Consider the following 15,000-nt stretch of genomic DNA (forward strand, 5'->3'; position numbering starts at 1 on the left):
CAGAATAATGGTATTCCAGAAAAAATATAAAAAACATCCAACCATATCGCAATTCACACTGGACGACAATGCACTGGAACAGACAGCGAGTTACACATACCTAGGTCTAACAATCAGCTCATCAGGGAAATTCAGCCTGGCCATAAATACACTGAAGGAGAAGGCCCGCAGAGCATTCTACACAATAGGGAAACAGATGTAGCACCTCAAACCACCAATACGAATCTGGATGAAAATATTCAACAGCATCATCACACCATCCTTCTGTATGGCAGCGAGGTGTGCGGCCCTGTAACATTCCCAGACTCCACAAAATGGGATACCAGCCCAACAGAAATACTGCATCTGGAATTCTGCAAAACACCTTCTCCAAGTACACAGGAGTACATCAAACAATGCATGCCGGGCTGAGCTGGGCCGCTTTCCTCTACTGCTCACTGGACAGAAGAGAGCACTGACATGCTGGGCCCACCTAAACAACAGTCACCCACAGTCTTACTGCTACAGAGCAATGAGAAGCCAGGACCTCCTCACTAAACCCTGTGCCATCAAATAACTTGTCCTCTCACTCCAAGGACAAAACCCCACACAGATCAACAACCTGCCGAAAAAATAAATCAACTCAATCGCCAACGAAATGAAGAAGCGGTATGTGACTAGGTGGGACAATGAAATCCAGCACTCAAAGAAGCTGGAAACCTACCACAGCCTACAGAGAGAATACACTCTGGCACCCTACCTACTGAAGGTAAAAGACCCAAAGCAGAGACAGACCCTGGGCCAGTACAGAATAAGTGCCCACAGCCTAGAAATAGAAACAGGCAGACACAGACAGAACTGGAAGCCGCGGGAGATGAGACTGTGCCAAAGATGTGAGCTAGGAGAGGTAGAAGATGAAACTCACTTCCTGTTGCGTTGCACACAATACTCTGAAATGAGGAGTGCCCACCTAGAGAAACTCACTGCACTTATCCAGAACTTTAATAATATAGTGGAGAACCAAAAAATAGCGATCCTCCAGGGAGAAGATGAAACCACAGCAGAACTGGCTGCACACTATGTCAGCACCTGCCACAGGCTGAGAGACGTCCACTAACCCCCACATCCCTGTGTGAAACTGTTACCCATATACTGTGCAACCATTATACCCTACCCCCTAGTATTCATGTAATCATTGTCCCCCACCCCCTATTATTCACGCGAGGGCAAGACAGAGGGCGAGACAGAGGGCGAGACTTCAACTTACACACACACACACTCTCCCACACACACACACACACACACTCCCACTTACACACTCCACTCTGGTATGCTGCATCTCCCTCCTCACACACAACCACACTCTCTCTCTGCCACTTACACACACACAGACACCAAACCCCTCCCCTACACGAGAGCAAGTGTCCGCCCTCTCAAATTCCTCTCTCTCCCTCTTATCAGCGGTGCCAACAGGAGATGAAATACAGCAGTGACCGGGTGGATGCTCTTATGTCTGAAGCCGGCTCACTGGAGTGGTATGCTGCATCTCCCTCCCCCCCCCACTCTCTTACCTGCCATGAGAGTGAGGAAATCCAGCCTGGGGGGCTCCCACCGTCCGCCTCGCCCGCGATACACATGGAAGCAGCAGCAACACGAGCAGCACTTCCTCCAGCCACACAGCGCCGCTCCGCAGACACATCCAGCTAAAGCCACAATCTCCAGGCCTCTCTCCGCCTCTGGTCCCGGCAGTTGCTAGGAGATCCTTAGTGGGGGAGGGCGTGCCTGTATGCGCCTGCGTTGGTGTGTGGCGTAGCGTCACTGCAGTGCCTCCAAGGGATGTCTTCGGCTGGGCTATCCTTCCGGCGTCCCGCGTTGCTAGGTGACCCGCTTGATCGTGTCCCGGCATCCTGAAATGAGCCACAGCACAGCAACGGCACTCTACAGGGGGTTAAATGCACTCCTCCGGGCGATCGGGGGTTGCATTTGTCGAACACTGGCCAAAATCATGTGTGTGCATGGTCCATCTCAGCTTCAAACACTCTCCGGATTGGACAGCTGATTAAAGAGACAATGCTGAATGGCCTAGCCGCCCCCTCTCCATGGTTTTGTATGAGAACCAAACCTATATAAGCCCAGAAAGACTTCCAGAGATTCAGAGAAACTCTGCGTCCGGTGGAACCGTTTGTTGACTGTTTTGAAGCAACATGCTCCAGCTGCTGGAGGTCCTCACCCAAGCCTTTCTTAGTTCCAGAGGCCTCACAGTCTGCAAGAACTTAACCACAGGATAAGCGACATCATGAACTCTAGTAAGAGTTTATGTTCTATGTTTTCCCCTTTTAATTTCTATTGGGCTAGGCCTGTACTATTACCTGTTCCTAATAACTCGTCCCCCTAGGATCCCTAGAAATGGTGTGATCTGCATGCGTGTCATGACAATGCATATGCAGAAAACACGTCCCCATCAAGCTCTTGCAATATCCACAACTGGGTGTCGTCTCTCAGACAGAGGTAAATAAGGTTTATGTGCAATGCAGCAAGTAAAGTGTGGCATAGATTTCCATATCCCAGTGGTCAGCCAACTACGTTACAGATGCACATCATACACAGATACAGTTGTATTGAGGCATACTCACAGACACCATGCAATGCCGATTTGGCAACCAATTGTTTCCTGGCTGGCGAGAGCTGCTGACCCCTATTTGTAGTAGCACTGGTACTGCTTGTTGACTTCCACAATGGAGGTTGAGTATTGCCGGTAGACCGTGTAATCTTCAGCAGCACACCTTCAATTATAAATGCCATTTACAATGAATGTGTTGTATTACATACAAGCTTCATTACCCTGTCAGAGAGACGACAATACGTCCAAGGGGTATGGACATTCCAAGAGCTTGATCACAACTGTTATAATGCAGACAAATACTTTTTGAACTCAGAACAGCTCAAGATACTTCAACAAGTGGGGCGGATTACTTGGCACCGAAAGTCCCCTATGGCCTATTATGGAGACTGAACCAAAACAACATTGTAATTGTGCATTAGGTGAGACTTATATTTGTTTGTTGAAGGGCATTCAGGGAGACATACTTCCAATTATACCACTATCCTGCTTATTATTGTAGTTTCTATGCACCTCCTATAGTTTTTTTTTAGATTTCTGAGGCATGAAGAAGTGTGGTAACTTTGCAACATAATCCTACATTTCCTATAAGGATATGTAATGATAGCTCAAACTTTTCATAACTGTGCATTGTACCATAATTTACCACATCATTGTTTTAGCATAGCACAATTATCGCCAGTGTATATTCCTCTCCCCTGTGCCTTATTCTGTCTGGTGTAATTGCTAATTTCCGATTATAAGACAATGATTAAAAGATGGGCCAATGGGGATCATATTAATAAAGGTTAACCCATTGTCCCTACCTATCTTAAGGGATCCTCAGGGGGTTAACCCAGTATCCCAGAGAATAATGTGATTGGGTTTAAGTACCTCCCTGATTAGAATGAGTATGTTTTGCTGCTGCCCATGTGTGCAGGGCTGGTAATCACTCAGCGAGCCTGCACACACAGAGATAGGGTCCTGCTATCAGGAATGTGGGTGGGGAAGTGCCCCAGCCATTGTTAGGAGTGGGGAGGAGCGCTGACTCAGGTCTGGGGAACAATGTCTCACCGAGTGGCGCTATTGTTCAGTCCAGATTCTGAGGCGCCTATCTCTGAGGGATATATTGGGTTGTCTTGGGGAACCGTTGCTGGGTATAAGCCCCGTAGGTACAATTTCTATTTGTCAGTTTGAATTTCCCACACCTCTTCAAACCCACCTCTGTGGGGTGTCTTAGGGGCATAGTCACCTCCTGTGTCCCGGATTGGCCGATCAGACGAGCCTCTGCTCGGTGATTAGTCAGCACCCCGTCTTCCATGCTTTGCTATTAAGACAGGTAACCTATGTAAAGACAGAAAGTTACTCCCTGCACTTCAATCATTGGGTAGCAATAAATGGGGAAATAAATATATGTAACGGGTATTCCACCCCACCCAATCTCATATATAGTGTGGGTGAGTAGAACATGTAGTGTTACCGGTGTGGTGCGTATACCTGCAGGCTCACAGGAGGTCTGAGCCTCCGCTAATGAGAGCCTGGGGTGAATCCTCTGGAACAAATCTTCTTTTACAGCGCCTCCACCTATGTAGGATTCTAGGGAAGTGTAGAATGACCCTACATAGGAACCCAATAAGAAACTACACACACAGTGATTATATATAACTAAGGGCTTTACTACGAACATAGAGGATATCATAATCCATTACATAACATCATAACCTGTGTCCCTCTCACGAGGAGACACTACCCGTGGTGACGTCTCGCAGGACGATTCCCCGACACCAGGTGATCCCACCCAGTGTCCCAAGAACCCCACCCAATGTCCCGTACTCCTACAGAGATAGTCACTGGGTGACTGCGCAGTCACTAAAACCTCTAGGCCTGTTGGTGCACATATAATATTGATACCTTCCGAGCACTCCGATGCTCGGGCCTGCAACACTCTTCTCAAAGGGTCAGACGTCCGTCTGATCCTTTCCAGGTACTCTGCCGGTGGACCCCAACGAGGGTCCCACCGCTCCACGGGAACTGCAACCGATCACGGCAACACCAACCGCATGGGAACAGCAACCGCCGTTATCAGCTTTCTGCCTAACTACTTCTAGAGTGACAGCAACCCTAACCTAGGGTCTGTCCCTGAGGAACCGCAACCTGAGGTGACTTGGGGGAAACTCCTAGGGCCTGCGGGGTTATAACCTGCCCCACTCTCCTAGCTACCCAAGTCCCTAATTCTCCCTATAACTTACTACTCGCTACTCCTAACACTAACACGCCTGCAGCTGACACACAGCTCTCACTGTCAGCCTGCAGACACTGACACACGCTGCACACACACTGCACTCAGTACACGCAGCGTCAACATGCAACACTCATACACAGCAACCTGGAACCCGCAGCAAACACACTGCTCGCACGCTGTGCCTATTTGCCAGTGCGCACAGCACTACCCGCTGTGGCACTGCCAAACCTGCACCTTACACACACTAAGGGTGACCTCCCTATCTAGGGCCGTCCCTTATCAGTTACCCACTAACCTGGTGGGGAGTTGGGGCCTACCTGGAGAGTGTGGGTACCTATCAGGATGCAGGAGCTGCACTCACTCCCTGCATCCTTCCTTCCCCTTCAGCTCCGCTGCTCCAACTGACGTGACTCATGCAAAAGCCCGGGAAATGTATCTCTTTTCCCTCCAGGGCAGTCCTACAGCCCTATTGGCTCCTATCAAGCACCTGGTGCCTGCCTCGCTATGCCTCATGGGAATTGTAGTCCCGAGGCCCCTACAATAACATTGGGGCCGCGTGCGCTCCTCCCCTCTGCCTACACAAACCTGTAATGGCCGCCGCAACCTCTCACTAACTTCCCTTACTCTCGCGCGACTCTCCTGCGCCTTCCCTGCCCTCACGCAACTGCTCCCTGCCTCTCGCAGCCTCCCTGCGCATGCGCGAGCTAACTGGGCCGCCGGGGACTCACTGCGCATGCGCGACTTGAAGCGCAATGGCGGCGCCCTGCTCTGCGGCCGCCGGGACCTTAGAGACGCGATCGCGGCCTTAGCAACGGCCCGATCGCGTCCCCGGCAACCGGCCGCAGGCAGGAGAAGCCGCGCTGCTCCCTGCTCCAGCCCCCACCCTTGGAAACAGCCGTCGGGTTGTTCAGTACCCGCAATCGAGCTGCGCCAGGGGAGGGGGGTCTCCAGGAGCTGCTGGGGACCAGGGTTACATATACATAGTGAAAACTAAATCTAGAAGACAAAGGAGACTTTTGGTTACATCCTTTGATCAAATAATGCCAAGCTTGGTAACCAACTTCAAGGTAAGTCTCAATAGCAGGTCCCAATGCTAAATGTATATACATGTTCTGTGAAATATACCCTGTAAAGGGCTGCCGATTTCTCATTACTATGCCATCCGAGGTTTGTGCCGGAGATAAACCAAAGTGAGGCTTGTAAGTGGAGGCGAGCAGGCGATTTGAACTTGCTATAGTGCAAATATCATCCTTGGATTACTGCGCTACCCACAGCGGACGGAGCGTGGAAGCCTCCCGGGTTAGCCTTGGAAGCGGCGCCTGGCACCTAGTTGAGAAAGGATTCCCTGTTTAGGTGTATTTGTGCCCAAACTGTGGGTAGCGTCGTCTGTCGACCTCATTCAAAATGTGTGTGTGTGTGTGTGTGTGTGTGTGTGTGTGTTCCCGATGTTAAGTGTCCTTGTCTCCTGTGACTGATATCACAACCTGCAAATAATATTCACCTCCACAGGACCAGCTGTGAGATGAGGGCCGGATCTTTTCCTGGGAGTGCGTCTGTTTCTCTCCTGGGCTTTGCATGTACAGTAGACCGTTGGCATCTCGTTTCTCAAGGTTACGTTTCCTAGACAATGGAAAATTAAATAGAAACGTGTTATTGGGAGTTTTTAAACCCCACTATTTTGGGGTGGGGAGGGGGAGATATTTTGCACACCCGCAGGTTCCTAGTTTATGGTTGTGCTACTCCCCAATGTTGCTGTGATTAAGGATAAACAGCTCCTATAAAAATAAGAGTTTTCTAAGAGGTTTCAAATACGATGTTATGTCAATGTTTCTCCATAAGAGGAAACATTGAGGAATTCAAAATAAAATGTAATATAAAAATACATTTAAATAAAAAGGCAAAACCTACATCTCAGATAACAGATTTGTATAATGAGTCCATTCACTTCTCCATCTCACCATTATGTGTCTGTAGTGACGATGATGGGATAAGCTGCCTAACCAGGATCACCTTACAGTGGGGGATTTGTGGAGACTAATTAGCAGAGAAATCATTATCCTCCTGACAATGATGGATGACATTAAACTATGAGGTCACATAGAAAGCTATCACAGAGCCCTTACCCCACCTCCTCCCACCCCCTCCGCACAGCACTAGGTACATGGCCGCCGCTGCTTCTCCTCTTGCTCCTCCGTCTTATTACATGAACCACATTCACCCACCGTGCAGCCTCCGAACTAAAGCCCGGTGCGCGGGGGATCACGGGAGATGTAGTTCCGGGGAAGTGAAGCTGGGAGTCAGGGACATGCATAGTAATGTATTGCAATGGAGACCTTACTGCGCATGCGCATTAACAAGAGTCTCGGTCACCATAGAGATGATAGACGATGCACTCGGCGGCCATGATTACTTTGGGCAGATCCCATTGAGTGTAATGATAACTAAGGGCAGAGGAATGAGGCAACCAAACTGTGCAAAACAATGTGACTGGAATAACATGGGATCTTTGAATGAATATTACGGAGCTTGGATTTAGAATATAGACAGTAATTGAATAGATGTAAAAGTTTCACAAGTGATGTTGGGATAGTGAAGGAACAGCCCAAGTGTTTCTTATTAATGCGAGTTATACATTTGTGTTTTGCTGCCTTTCTCCCTCTATAGATGTTATGGGGAATGTGGCATCTCTGGCAGTCTCGGCACCTGTACATGTATTTGTGTGTTTTGCTCAGTGATCATTTTGCAAATTCAGGATTTTACTCAATGTTTTTCATTACATTATGGGCTATTCAAGGGATTAAACCTAAATGTATCAAGAATGATGCAGCAATGTCAGAGTCCTATTGATTTGGACTTAATTCACACCAATTCTATTAAGGGAAGCCACACAACGTGCAGTGTGTCACAGAACTATCTGGGGGTGAAACCTGATTCAGATCATGTGAGAAATCCAGGTCTCCGGGATACACGTTAATGCCAAAGCAATACCGCCACCGTGTGGTGTGTGTGAGTGGCAGATATTAAATCCTTTGGCCCTTTTTTACCTTCTCTGTATATTTGTGTTGCCTCGAGACAAGCAAACAGAGTGTGTTACACATTAAATGTGTGGTTTTAGGATTAAAAAAAACCAGGACGTGATAAATATTTGCGATTTAGAGTTCTGACAAGTTATCACAAAACCACATCAACTGCTACTGAAATCTGAGGGAACACATGTTGCTCAGCCTTGTTTTTATACTAAAAAGGTGCAATCCCTGATAACAGATTGAACAAGGTGACAATAGAAGCCTTTAATGTAACACATCCCAGCCTATTTAATGCAGATTTGACCGATTTCTAAATTAATGTCCAACCCAACAGGACAATGAGAAATATCACTTGTTACATTTATGTAAATGGAATAAAAAATGTGCGACAAACTATAAAAGGCCAATTCTGATAATGCAAATGAATGTGCTCGTATCTAACGCATGTGGCAAACACGGATTGCATGGTCTGTTACTAATCCCAAACTGCACTAGAACTTTCCCCCGATCAGATGCGGTATATACCATGCGGGTGTGAGGGCATCATTTCATGCACACTTATTCTGACACGTGCACATATAATCTGTATTTTAGTGAGGCTCAAAAAAAGTACATGAGGGAAAATAATCGCAGGTTATTAAACCCAAATCCTACTTCCCGAGCACGAACTCCATTACTAACACAGCAGCGCCACCCTGTGGGATGTGTGTGAACTGCAGATTATCTGAAGGGGATTCTCGGCGATTGTCACTTTGTCTGCGGTTCTCCCGCCTCTTACTAACAAAACAACACAAGTACAGCAAACACGTGGCTGGGTAGGAAGCCAGAAAGAGCTAAAAATACATCACATAAGATACTTTATAATATATAATAGCTACAAAAGCAAATAACTGAGAAAGTGCAATGTATAATAGAACACTTCCCTTTTATCCCGAGCACAGATGACATATGAGCATATCTCTTATAGTGATAAAGTGGGTGGCTCTTAGAAGAGCCGTTGTGTTTGTGGGTCAGTGATGAGATCAGGGTTACTTGGCGCTGGTGTACTTGGTGACCGCCTTGGTGCCCTCGGACACGGCGTGCTTGGCCAGCTCTCCCGGCAGCAGCAGGCGCACAGCGGTCTGGATCTCCCGGGAAGTGATGGTCGAGCGCTTGTTGTAATGAGCCAGACGGGACGATTCCCCTGCGATGCGCTCGAAGATATCATTCACAAAGGAGTTCATGATGCCCATGGCCTTGGAGGAGATGCCGGTGTCAGGGTGAACCTGCTTCAGCACTTTGTACACGTAGATCGCGTAACTTTCCTTCCTGCTCTTCCTACGCTTCTTCCCATCCTTCTTCTGGGTCTTGGTCACGGCTTTCTTAGAGCCCTTCTTGGCCGCTGGCGCAGACTTGGCTGGTTCAGGCATGTCGGGCGATGCTTCTTCTCCAAACAGCAGAGAAACAATGTCACCTAAACCCCCAGCAGCTCTATTTATAGGAGTCCTATGCAAAGTAGCAGCCCCAGCATTCTGTTCTTCTATTGGCTGACTTTATCATGTGACCGTTTATGACATCATCAGTTTTCTTTCAAATTAGATGATTGGTGGTTACAGGATTATGGAACTGATTGGCTGTTTTCAAAACTGACCAATCACAGAGGAGTTCGGCTGCTGTCAGAGTGTATAAATAAGGGCACAGGGGGCGGGGTTTGTCACTTCTCTTGTTACCCGAGCTGCTGTCTGAGTGATACACGATGTCTGGAAGAGGCAAACAAGGCGGGAAAACTCGCGCCAAGGCCAAGACGCGCTCATCTCGGGCTGGGCTGCAGTTCCCAGTCGGCCGTGTGCACAGGCTGCTTCGGAAGGGAAATTATGCTCAGCGTGTGGGGGCCGGAGCCCCGGTCTATTTGGCCGCAGTGCTGGAGTATCTGACCGCTGAGATCCTGGAGTTGGCCGGTAACGCCGCCCGGGACAATAAGAAGTCCCGCATCATCCCCCGGCACCTGCAGCTCGCTGTGCGGAACGACGAGGAGCTGAACAGGCTGCTCGGAGGGGTCACCATCGCTCAGGGGGGTGTCCTGCCCAACATCCAGGCCGTGCTACTGCCCAAGAAAACCGAGAGCCACAAACCGGCCAAGAGCAGCAAGTGAGCTTCACCCCCGAGACCAGGAGCAGAGATCCCCACATACCCAACACAAAGGCTCTTTTCAGAGCCACCCACAACATCAAAAAAGCGTTATAGTATTTCACATTTCCTGCAGGACATGTGTTTATTATATTTCTATCTCCATTCTAAGTCACTTTAATTGTTTATGATAATAGTTCTCTTCATTTGTAAAGTAATGTATAATTAAGTCCATGTATGTGGAGGTGTCAGTTCTGTCATTAGAAACAGTAATGCGTTTGATACGACACTGCAGAAAGCAAATCAATATTTAATACCATAAAGGCACCTACTGTATATATAACTTGGGGGTGAACTTTAATTACCGACATGATGATTTTTCGGAAAAAATCCCATAAAATTGATGAACTGATTAAAGTATGCATTTAGTTTGCTGGAACCATAACTATAAAGCTAAACAAAAAAAACGGTTTCTAGTTCATCGCTAAATAAATGAAAACAAAGTAGTGTAGCATGGCTAATACACTATAAAGTAGTGTTTGTTTCTGTTTGTGATTATACAAAAAGGCGCAACGTGTTGGTATTAGGAGTCTATTCTTGAAACAATTTACCACACGATGGCGCTGTTGGATTAGAAATCGGTATCTTCATTACTTGGTTTGTAAAGGCTAAAACCTGTTTTATTTCGGACACAAATTCGCAAGTCATGAAGGTGTATTATACTGAAAATGTATCTAATGTATCATTAAAGACAAGTGAGTAATATTGATGCAAGAACAATTAAAAAAAAAAAATTATTCAACCAACGTTGTTTACAGATTGCCCTCGAACATGCAAAATCAAGTCATAATATAATTAATGCTGACATGTTAGAAAATCAAATAGCATAATGGTATAGAAATATTCAATAACCAAAAGGCAGAACACATAATTACAGCATCTGGTCTTCGAAATAAACAGCACAAGTTTTTTGGAGGTACAATTTATCAAATTAATTCCTTTATGAGCAAGAACAATAATCAGAATTTATTTTTGTACCACTAATATACTCTGTGCTATAAACTAAAAATTACAGAACCTGTCCCTGGTCCATCTGTGAGCATGTGGCCCATATACTATCTGTCACGGACCGCACACAAGTGAGCATGTGATATGCAACCAAGGTTAATACACACGGCTACTCTAGCCAACTCACCTTTCTCCTGCACAAAGTACTTTCAAAATGTTTATATTAACCCATTACTCAATTGCAATCCCATCTATGTGCGTACATCACTGGATAATTTAGGCAAAATATGTAATTATTTACCAGAGTCTCAGGTCCCTGTTTATTATAGAAAAAAAAAAATTGTGCACTTAACACACAATCAGTTGTAGCTAAATGTGGCAGCAATGAAAATACTCTGTACAAAGCGTATACCTGTTTATTCTGAGCCCCAACACATTACTTATTAAATGTTTTAATACCCCCGTCCATGGTAAGTCCGGAGTCCCTGGGCTCTGTTCCCTGTATGGGAGCTGGCGGCACTCACAAGCCAATCGGATCTGGACTCAATGACCGGTTTGGCAGCGTGCTGCCACATGCCGTCTAAGCTCTGATCTGACAGCAAGGTATTGCGGAACTGCCGACTGTGCTCCGGCTCCTTGGCCCTAGTCATACTGGCAGTGATAGGGTTGTCAGTTTGGTCAGGTTACACCCAGCTTACTTTACTGGTCTCCTCCAGGACATACAAGGGATGAACTCCAATGTCCGGGGAGTGATGGTTTCATTCTTGGGACCCTGAACAAACATAGTGTCAGAGGTGGCAAGGTCTTAAGTCTGACAGCAGGTCACAGCCACAATGGGAAATAAAATTGGCAAATAGCCAAGGATAGCGTCGCACCACGAGCAGGAACAGGTGAAGAGGCTGTGGTAAAAACATAGTTATTGGCAACCAGAGAAACACACTAACACGTTTCGCTCCCACAATAGGGCACACTCGACGGACACACTCTACCCCTATTAGTGGCACATAAAATTGCCCTAATGAGTTCCCAACAACATGTTGGTGTTATGGCCTGGGAGGTCTCTGCCATTACAGATGCTCTGGGCCATGCCCTAATCAATGAAAACACAGGCCACCTGCAGGGACTTAGGGGCACCATCGGACAGGTGGCAGATGCTCTGGCCCAAACATATCAGGTTGGACAAGAGTGATGACCGTGCCAGGGTCCAACTGGCTGGCCACCATCATAGTGCTGATGGTATAAGGGCACAAATATTTCAACCGCACAATGATCTGCTCTAGCCCAATGGTGGCTCCTCTTTGTGTTGCAGCACCGGCAGCAATCTCGGCAGCCTCGGAGACTGGGACCTGGGTTGCCTGGGTGATATGGTGGGTCACCTGCTATTGCTTGAGCATGGGAATTTGACTTACCCTGACGTTTATATGAGGAGCTGGGTTGTGGGTCCCATCGCAGGTGGATCGGTTCAAAGTGCAGTGGGGCAAACCATCCTCAGGTGGCACGCCCTGTTGAAACCAAAGCATTGCCACTTATGGGTAAACTTGGTGGTCGGGTTCTGGAACTAGGGGGCACTGGGCAGCTCCACAAAGATGCATCGGGCCTTTGGGTTTATGTGTGCCGAGGAGGTTGGTGGCCAGGAACTGGAACACTCGGTTGGGGTTGTTGCCAGAATAGGAGTCGAGCCGCCATGAACTCATCCGTAATCTTGGCAGTTTGCTGATCATTTGATGGTTTGCCGTCCATAATGCATTCACTCACCTCCGGGAAACGTTTGAGTACAAATTGCTCCTTCACGATTAGGTTAAGGAATACATTGAAGGTACTCACTGAACACACAGTTACTCACCTCTTTGCATGATAGGCTGACCGGGCCACAAAGTTAGTGTGAAAATCCGTGGACCCCTTGTGCATGGCATGAAACTGGGTCCAGTAAGTCTCGGGCGTGATCTCATACTGAGACCAGAGCAGTGCTTTTACCACCTGGTAGTCACCAGCATCCTCCCAAACCATTGCTTGATAGGCTTCCATTTCTTTCCCACGCAGCTTGGGGAAGAAGCCTGTCACGGGAGACCAGAATTTTTAACACACTTCTCCCGAGATCAAAGTCACCAGACAGGACACAATAGTTGAATAAACAAAAGTTTATTCTGGCATGCCAGGAAACACAAAAAAATACACAATCACAAAGTACACTCGCCAACTGGGGTCTGAGGGAGAAGAATCTAGCCTCAACTAGGTGCAGGGGACTGCTTCAGTAGATTTGCCCTGTACAGCTCCTTCTCAGTGCTATTGTCCCAATAGCACTATTTAAAATCCCGCCAGTCGCCTGTCCAATCAGCTTCAAAACTTGTCTGGTACTCTGATCGGCTTCTCCCCTTACATAGCTCTCGGGCTCCTATACTTTTCATGGAGCAGGGGCCACCAGCCAATCGGAGGACGATGTCTTGTCCGGTTGTACAAATCAGGGGAGGGGGCCGGCTTAGTCACTCTTGACCGCCCCTCGAGTAGGGAGGGTCTAGCGAGTGGGAAATTTGAAATAACCAATGGAAATTGTGCCTATGGGACTCAGACCCGGCAACGGTTGAACTAGCCAGCCCCGTACATCCCGCTGGGTAGGCACCTCAGCCTATCAGGTGAAAAAAGTCTTTGCACCAACGAGTACCAGTTCCCCGGACCTGATTACCATCCCTTCCCTGCTCACCATTGTCCTCATACTCACACCGAGTATGTTTGTGCATATATAAAGCATAGCCAAGGTCTCTGTACATTGGGCTGAGAATCCCACTGAGCAGCCCACATGTCCGGAGAACTGCTATTGCTTGGAATGGAGGGGGAGGAGAGGAGCAGGAACAAAGGGAGAGTGGCTGGGGAAGAGATCGGGCTGACGGGCAAACACCCTAAAAGTGCAGCACTCCGCTGTATCCCGAGATATCACCGATGCTCATGGGAGATATTCCTGATGGCCGGGAAGCCGCTGCCAGGCTCCCACTGACAGGCGCTGCTCCCACTGACAGGTGCTGCTCCCACAGGGACGTTCATATTTCTCCAAAAGCCCTTTAACTTTCACCCACCCCGCGCCCAGCCATGATTGGCCAATGCAGATGTGACCTCACGTCCTGTCTCCATGCAGTATCCACACATGATGGTCGCGGCTCCATCTACAGCGATTTCCTATAGCAGCGGGGACTCTATGTAAGGGGAACCCAGCAGCGCTCAGGGTCAGTGTGATCCCAGCGTGCAGGGAACTAAGCGGTGCGCCCCAAGGCTGCGCCAGAGACACCTTCACACGTCGCTGGGAGCTTCATCCAGCGGGAGATGTGAAACCGGTTCCGTGCTGCGGGACAGAGTCTCAGAAAGCAAACAGGTTTGAAAGCTCTGCAGTCTCAAACCCCACAGGAGTGGGAGCAAACCCTGGGGAGCCTTGGAAGTGGCGCCTGGCACCTAGAATTCCCCTGTATTCCCTGTTTTGGGGAGTGTAAGTGCTTTGTGAGTTTGTGCTGGGCTGCATACGGCCAGAATAAATTCTCTTTATTGAAACGCTTTGTCCGTTCTGGTGCCTTGATCCCGGGGTTACGTTCTGGTCTCCATGATAATCTTTGAGATAAAGTGTGACTGAAATAAAAAAAAACAAAGGATCATTGAATTAATTGAACAGATTGATTTAGTAACATTGTTCACAAAAGTAAGGAAGACCCCAAGTGTTTCATGTTAATGTGAGTTACACACGTGTGTGTGTTTTGCTGCCTTTATTTTGGTGCTGCTGCGTTTTCCCCTGTATAGATTTCAACTTAATTCACTAATTATATTTAAGGGAATCCGCAAAACGTATTTACAGTAACACAAATATCTGGAGGTGAAACTTTGATTCAGATCATTGTGAAAAATCCAGGTCTCCAGAATCCAGATCATTTCCAGAACACCGTGTGATAAGAAGTGTCACCGTTTAGCCTCCGAAGCCATAGAGAGTGCGGCCCTGGCGCTTGAGAGCATACACCACGTCCATAGCGGTGACTGTCTTCCTCTTAGCGTGCTCGGTGTAGGTG

At 47.8% G+C, this 15,000-nt stretch overlaps 3 protein-coding genes across 3 annotated transcripts in view; 1 reads left to right on the forward strand and 2 right to left on the reverse strand.

Annotated features, from left to right (window-relative positions):
- Positions 1–8,830: 8,830 nt before the first annotated feature.
- Positions 8,831–9,303, reverse strand: LOC142473728 (histone H2B 1.1-like). The gene has a single exon (XM_075580766.1). It carries the CDS (start codon positions 9,253–9,255, stop codon positions 8,875–8,877), a length of 381 nt encoding a protein of 126 aa, XP_075436881.1. The 5' UTR covers positions 9,256–9,303; the 3' UTR covers positions 8,831–8,874.
- Positions 9,304–9,561: 258 nt separating this feature from the next.
- On the forward strand, positions 9,562–11,029 carry LOC142473730 (histone H2A type 1-like). Its single transcript, XM_075580767.1, has one exon. It carries the CDS (start codon positions 9,582–9,584, stop codon positions 9,975–9,977), a length of 396 nt encoding a protein of 131 aa, XP_075436882.1. The 5' UTR covers positions 9,562–9,581; the 3' UTR covers positions 9,978–11,029.
- A 3,871-nt stretch (positions 11,030–14,900) lies between these two features.
- The window catches only part of LOC142473731 (histone H4), a 312-nt gene continuing 212 nt past the window's right edge, over positions 14,901–15,000 (reverse strand). Inside the window, exon 1 of the mRNA XM_075580768.1 lies at positions 14,901–15,000. This exon is cut by the window's right edge and continues 212 nt beyond it. Coding sequence (XP_075436883.1) covers positions 14,901–15,000 — 100 coding nt within the window.

The sequence above is a fragment of the Ascaphus truei genome (genome assembly GCF_040206685.1).
Source record: "Ascaphus truei isolate aAscTru1 chromosome 12 unlocalized genomic scaffold, aAscTru1.hap1 SUPER_12_unloc_5, whole genome shotgun sequence".
Classification (NCBI taxonomy): Eukaryota; Metazoa; Chordata; class Amphibia; order Anura; family Ascaphidae; genus Ascaphus; species Ascaphus truei.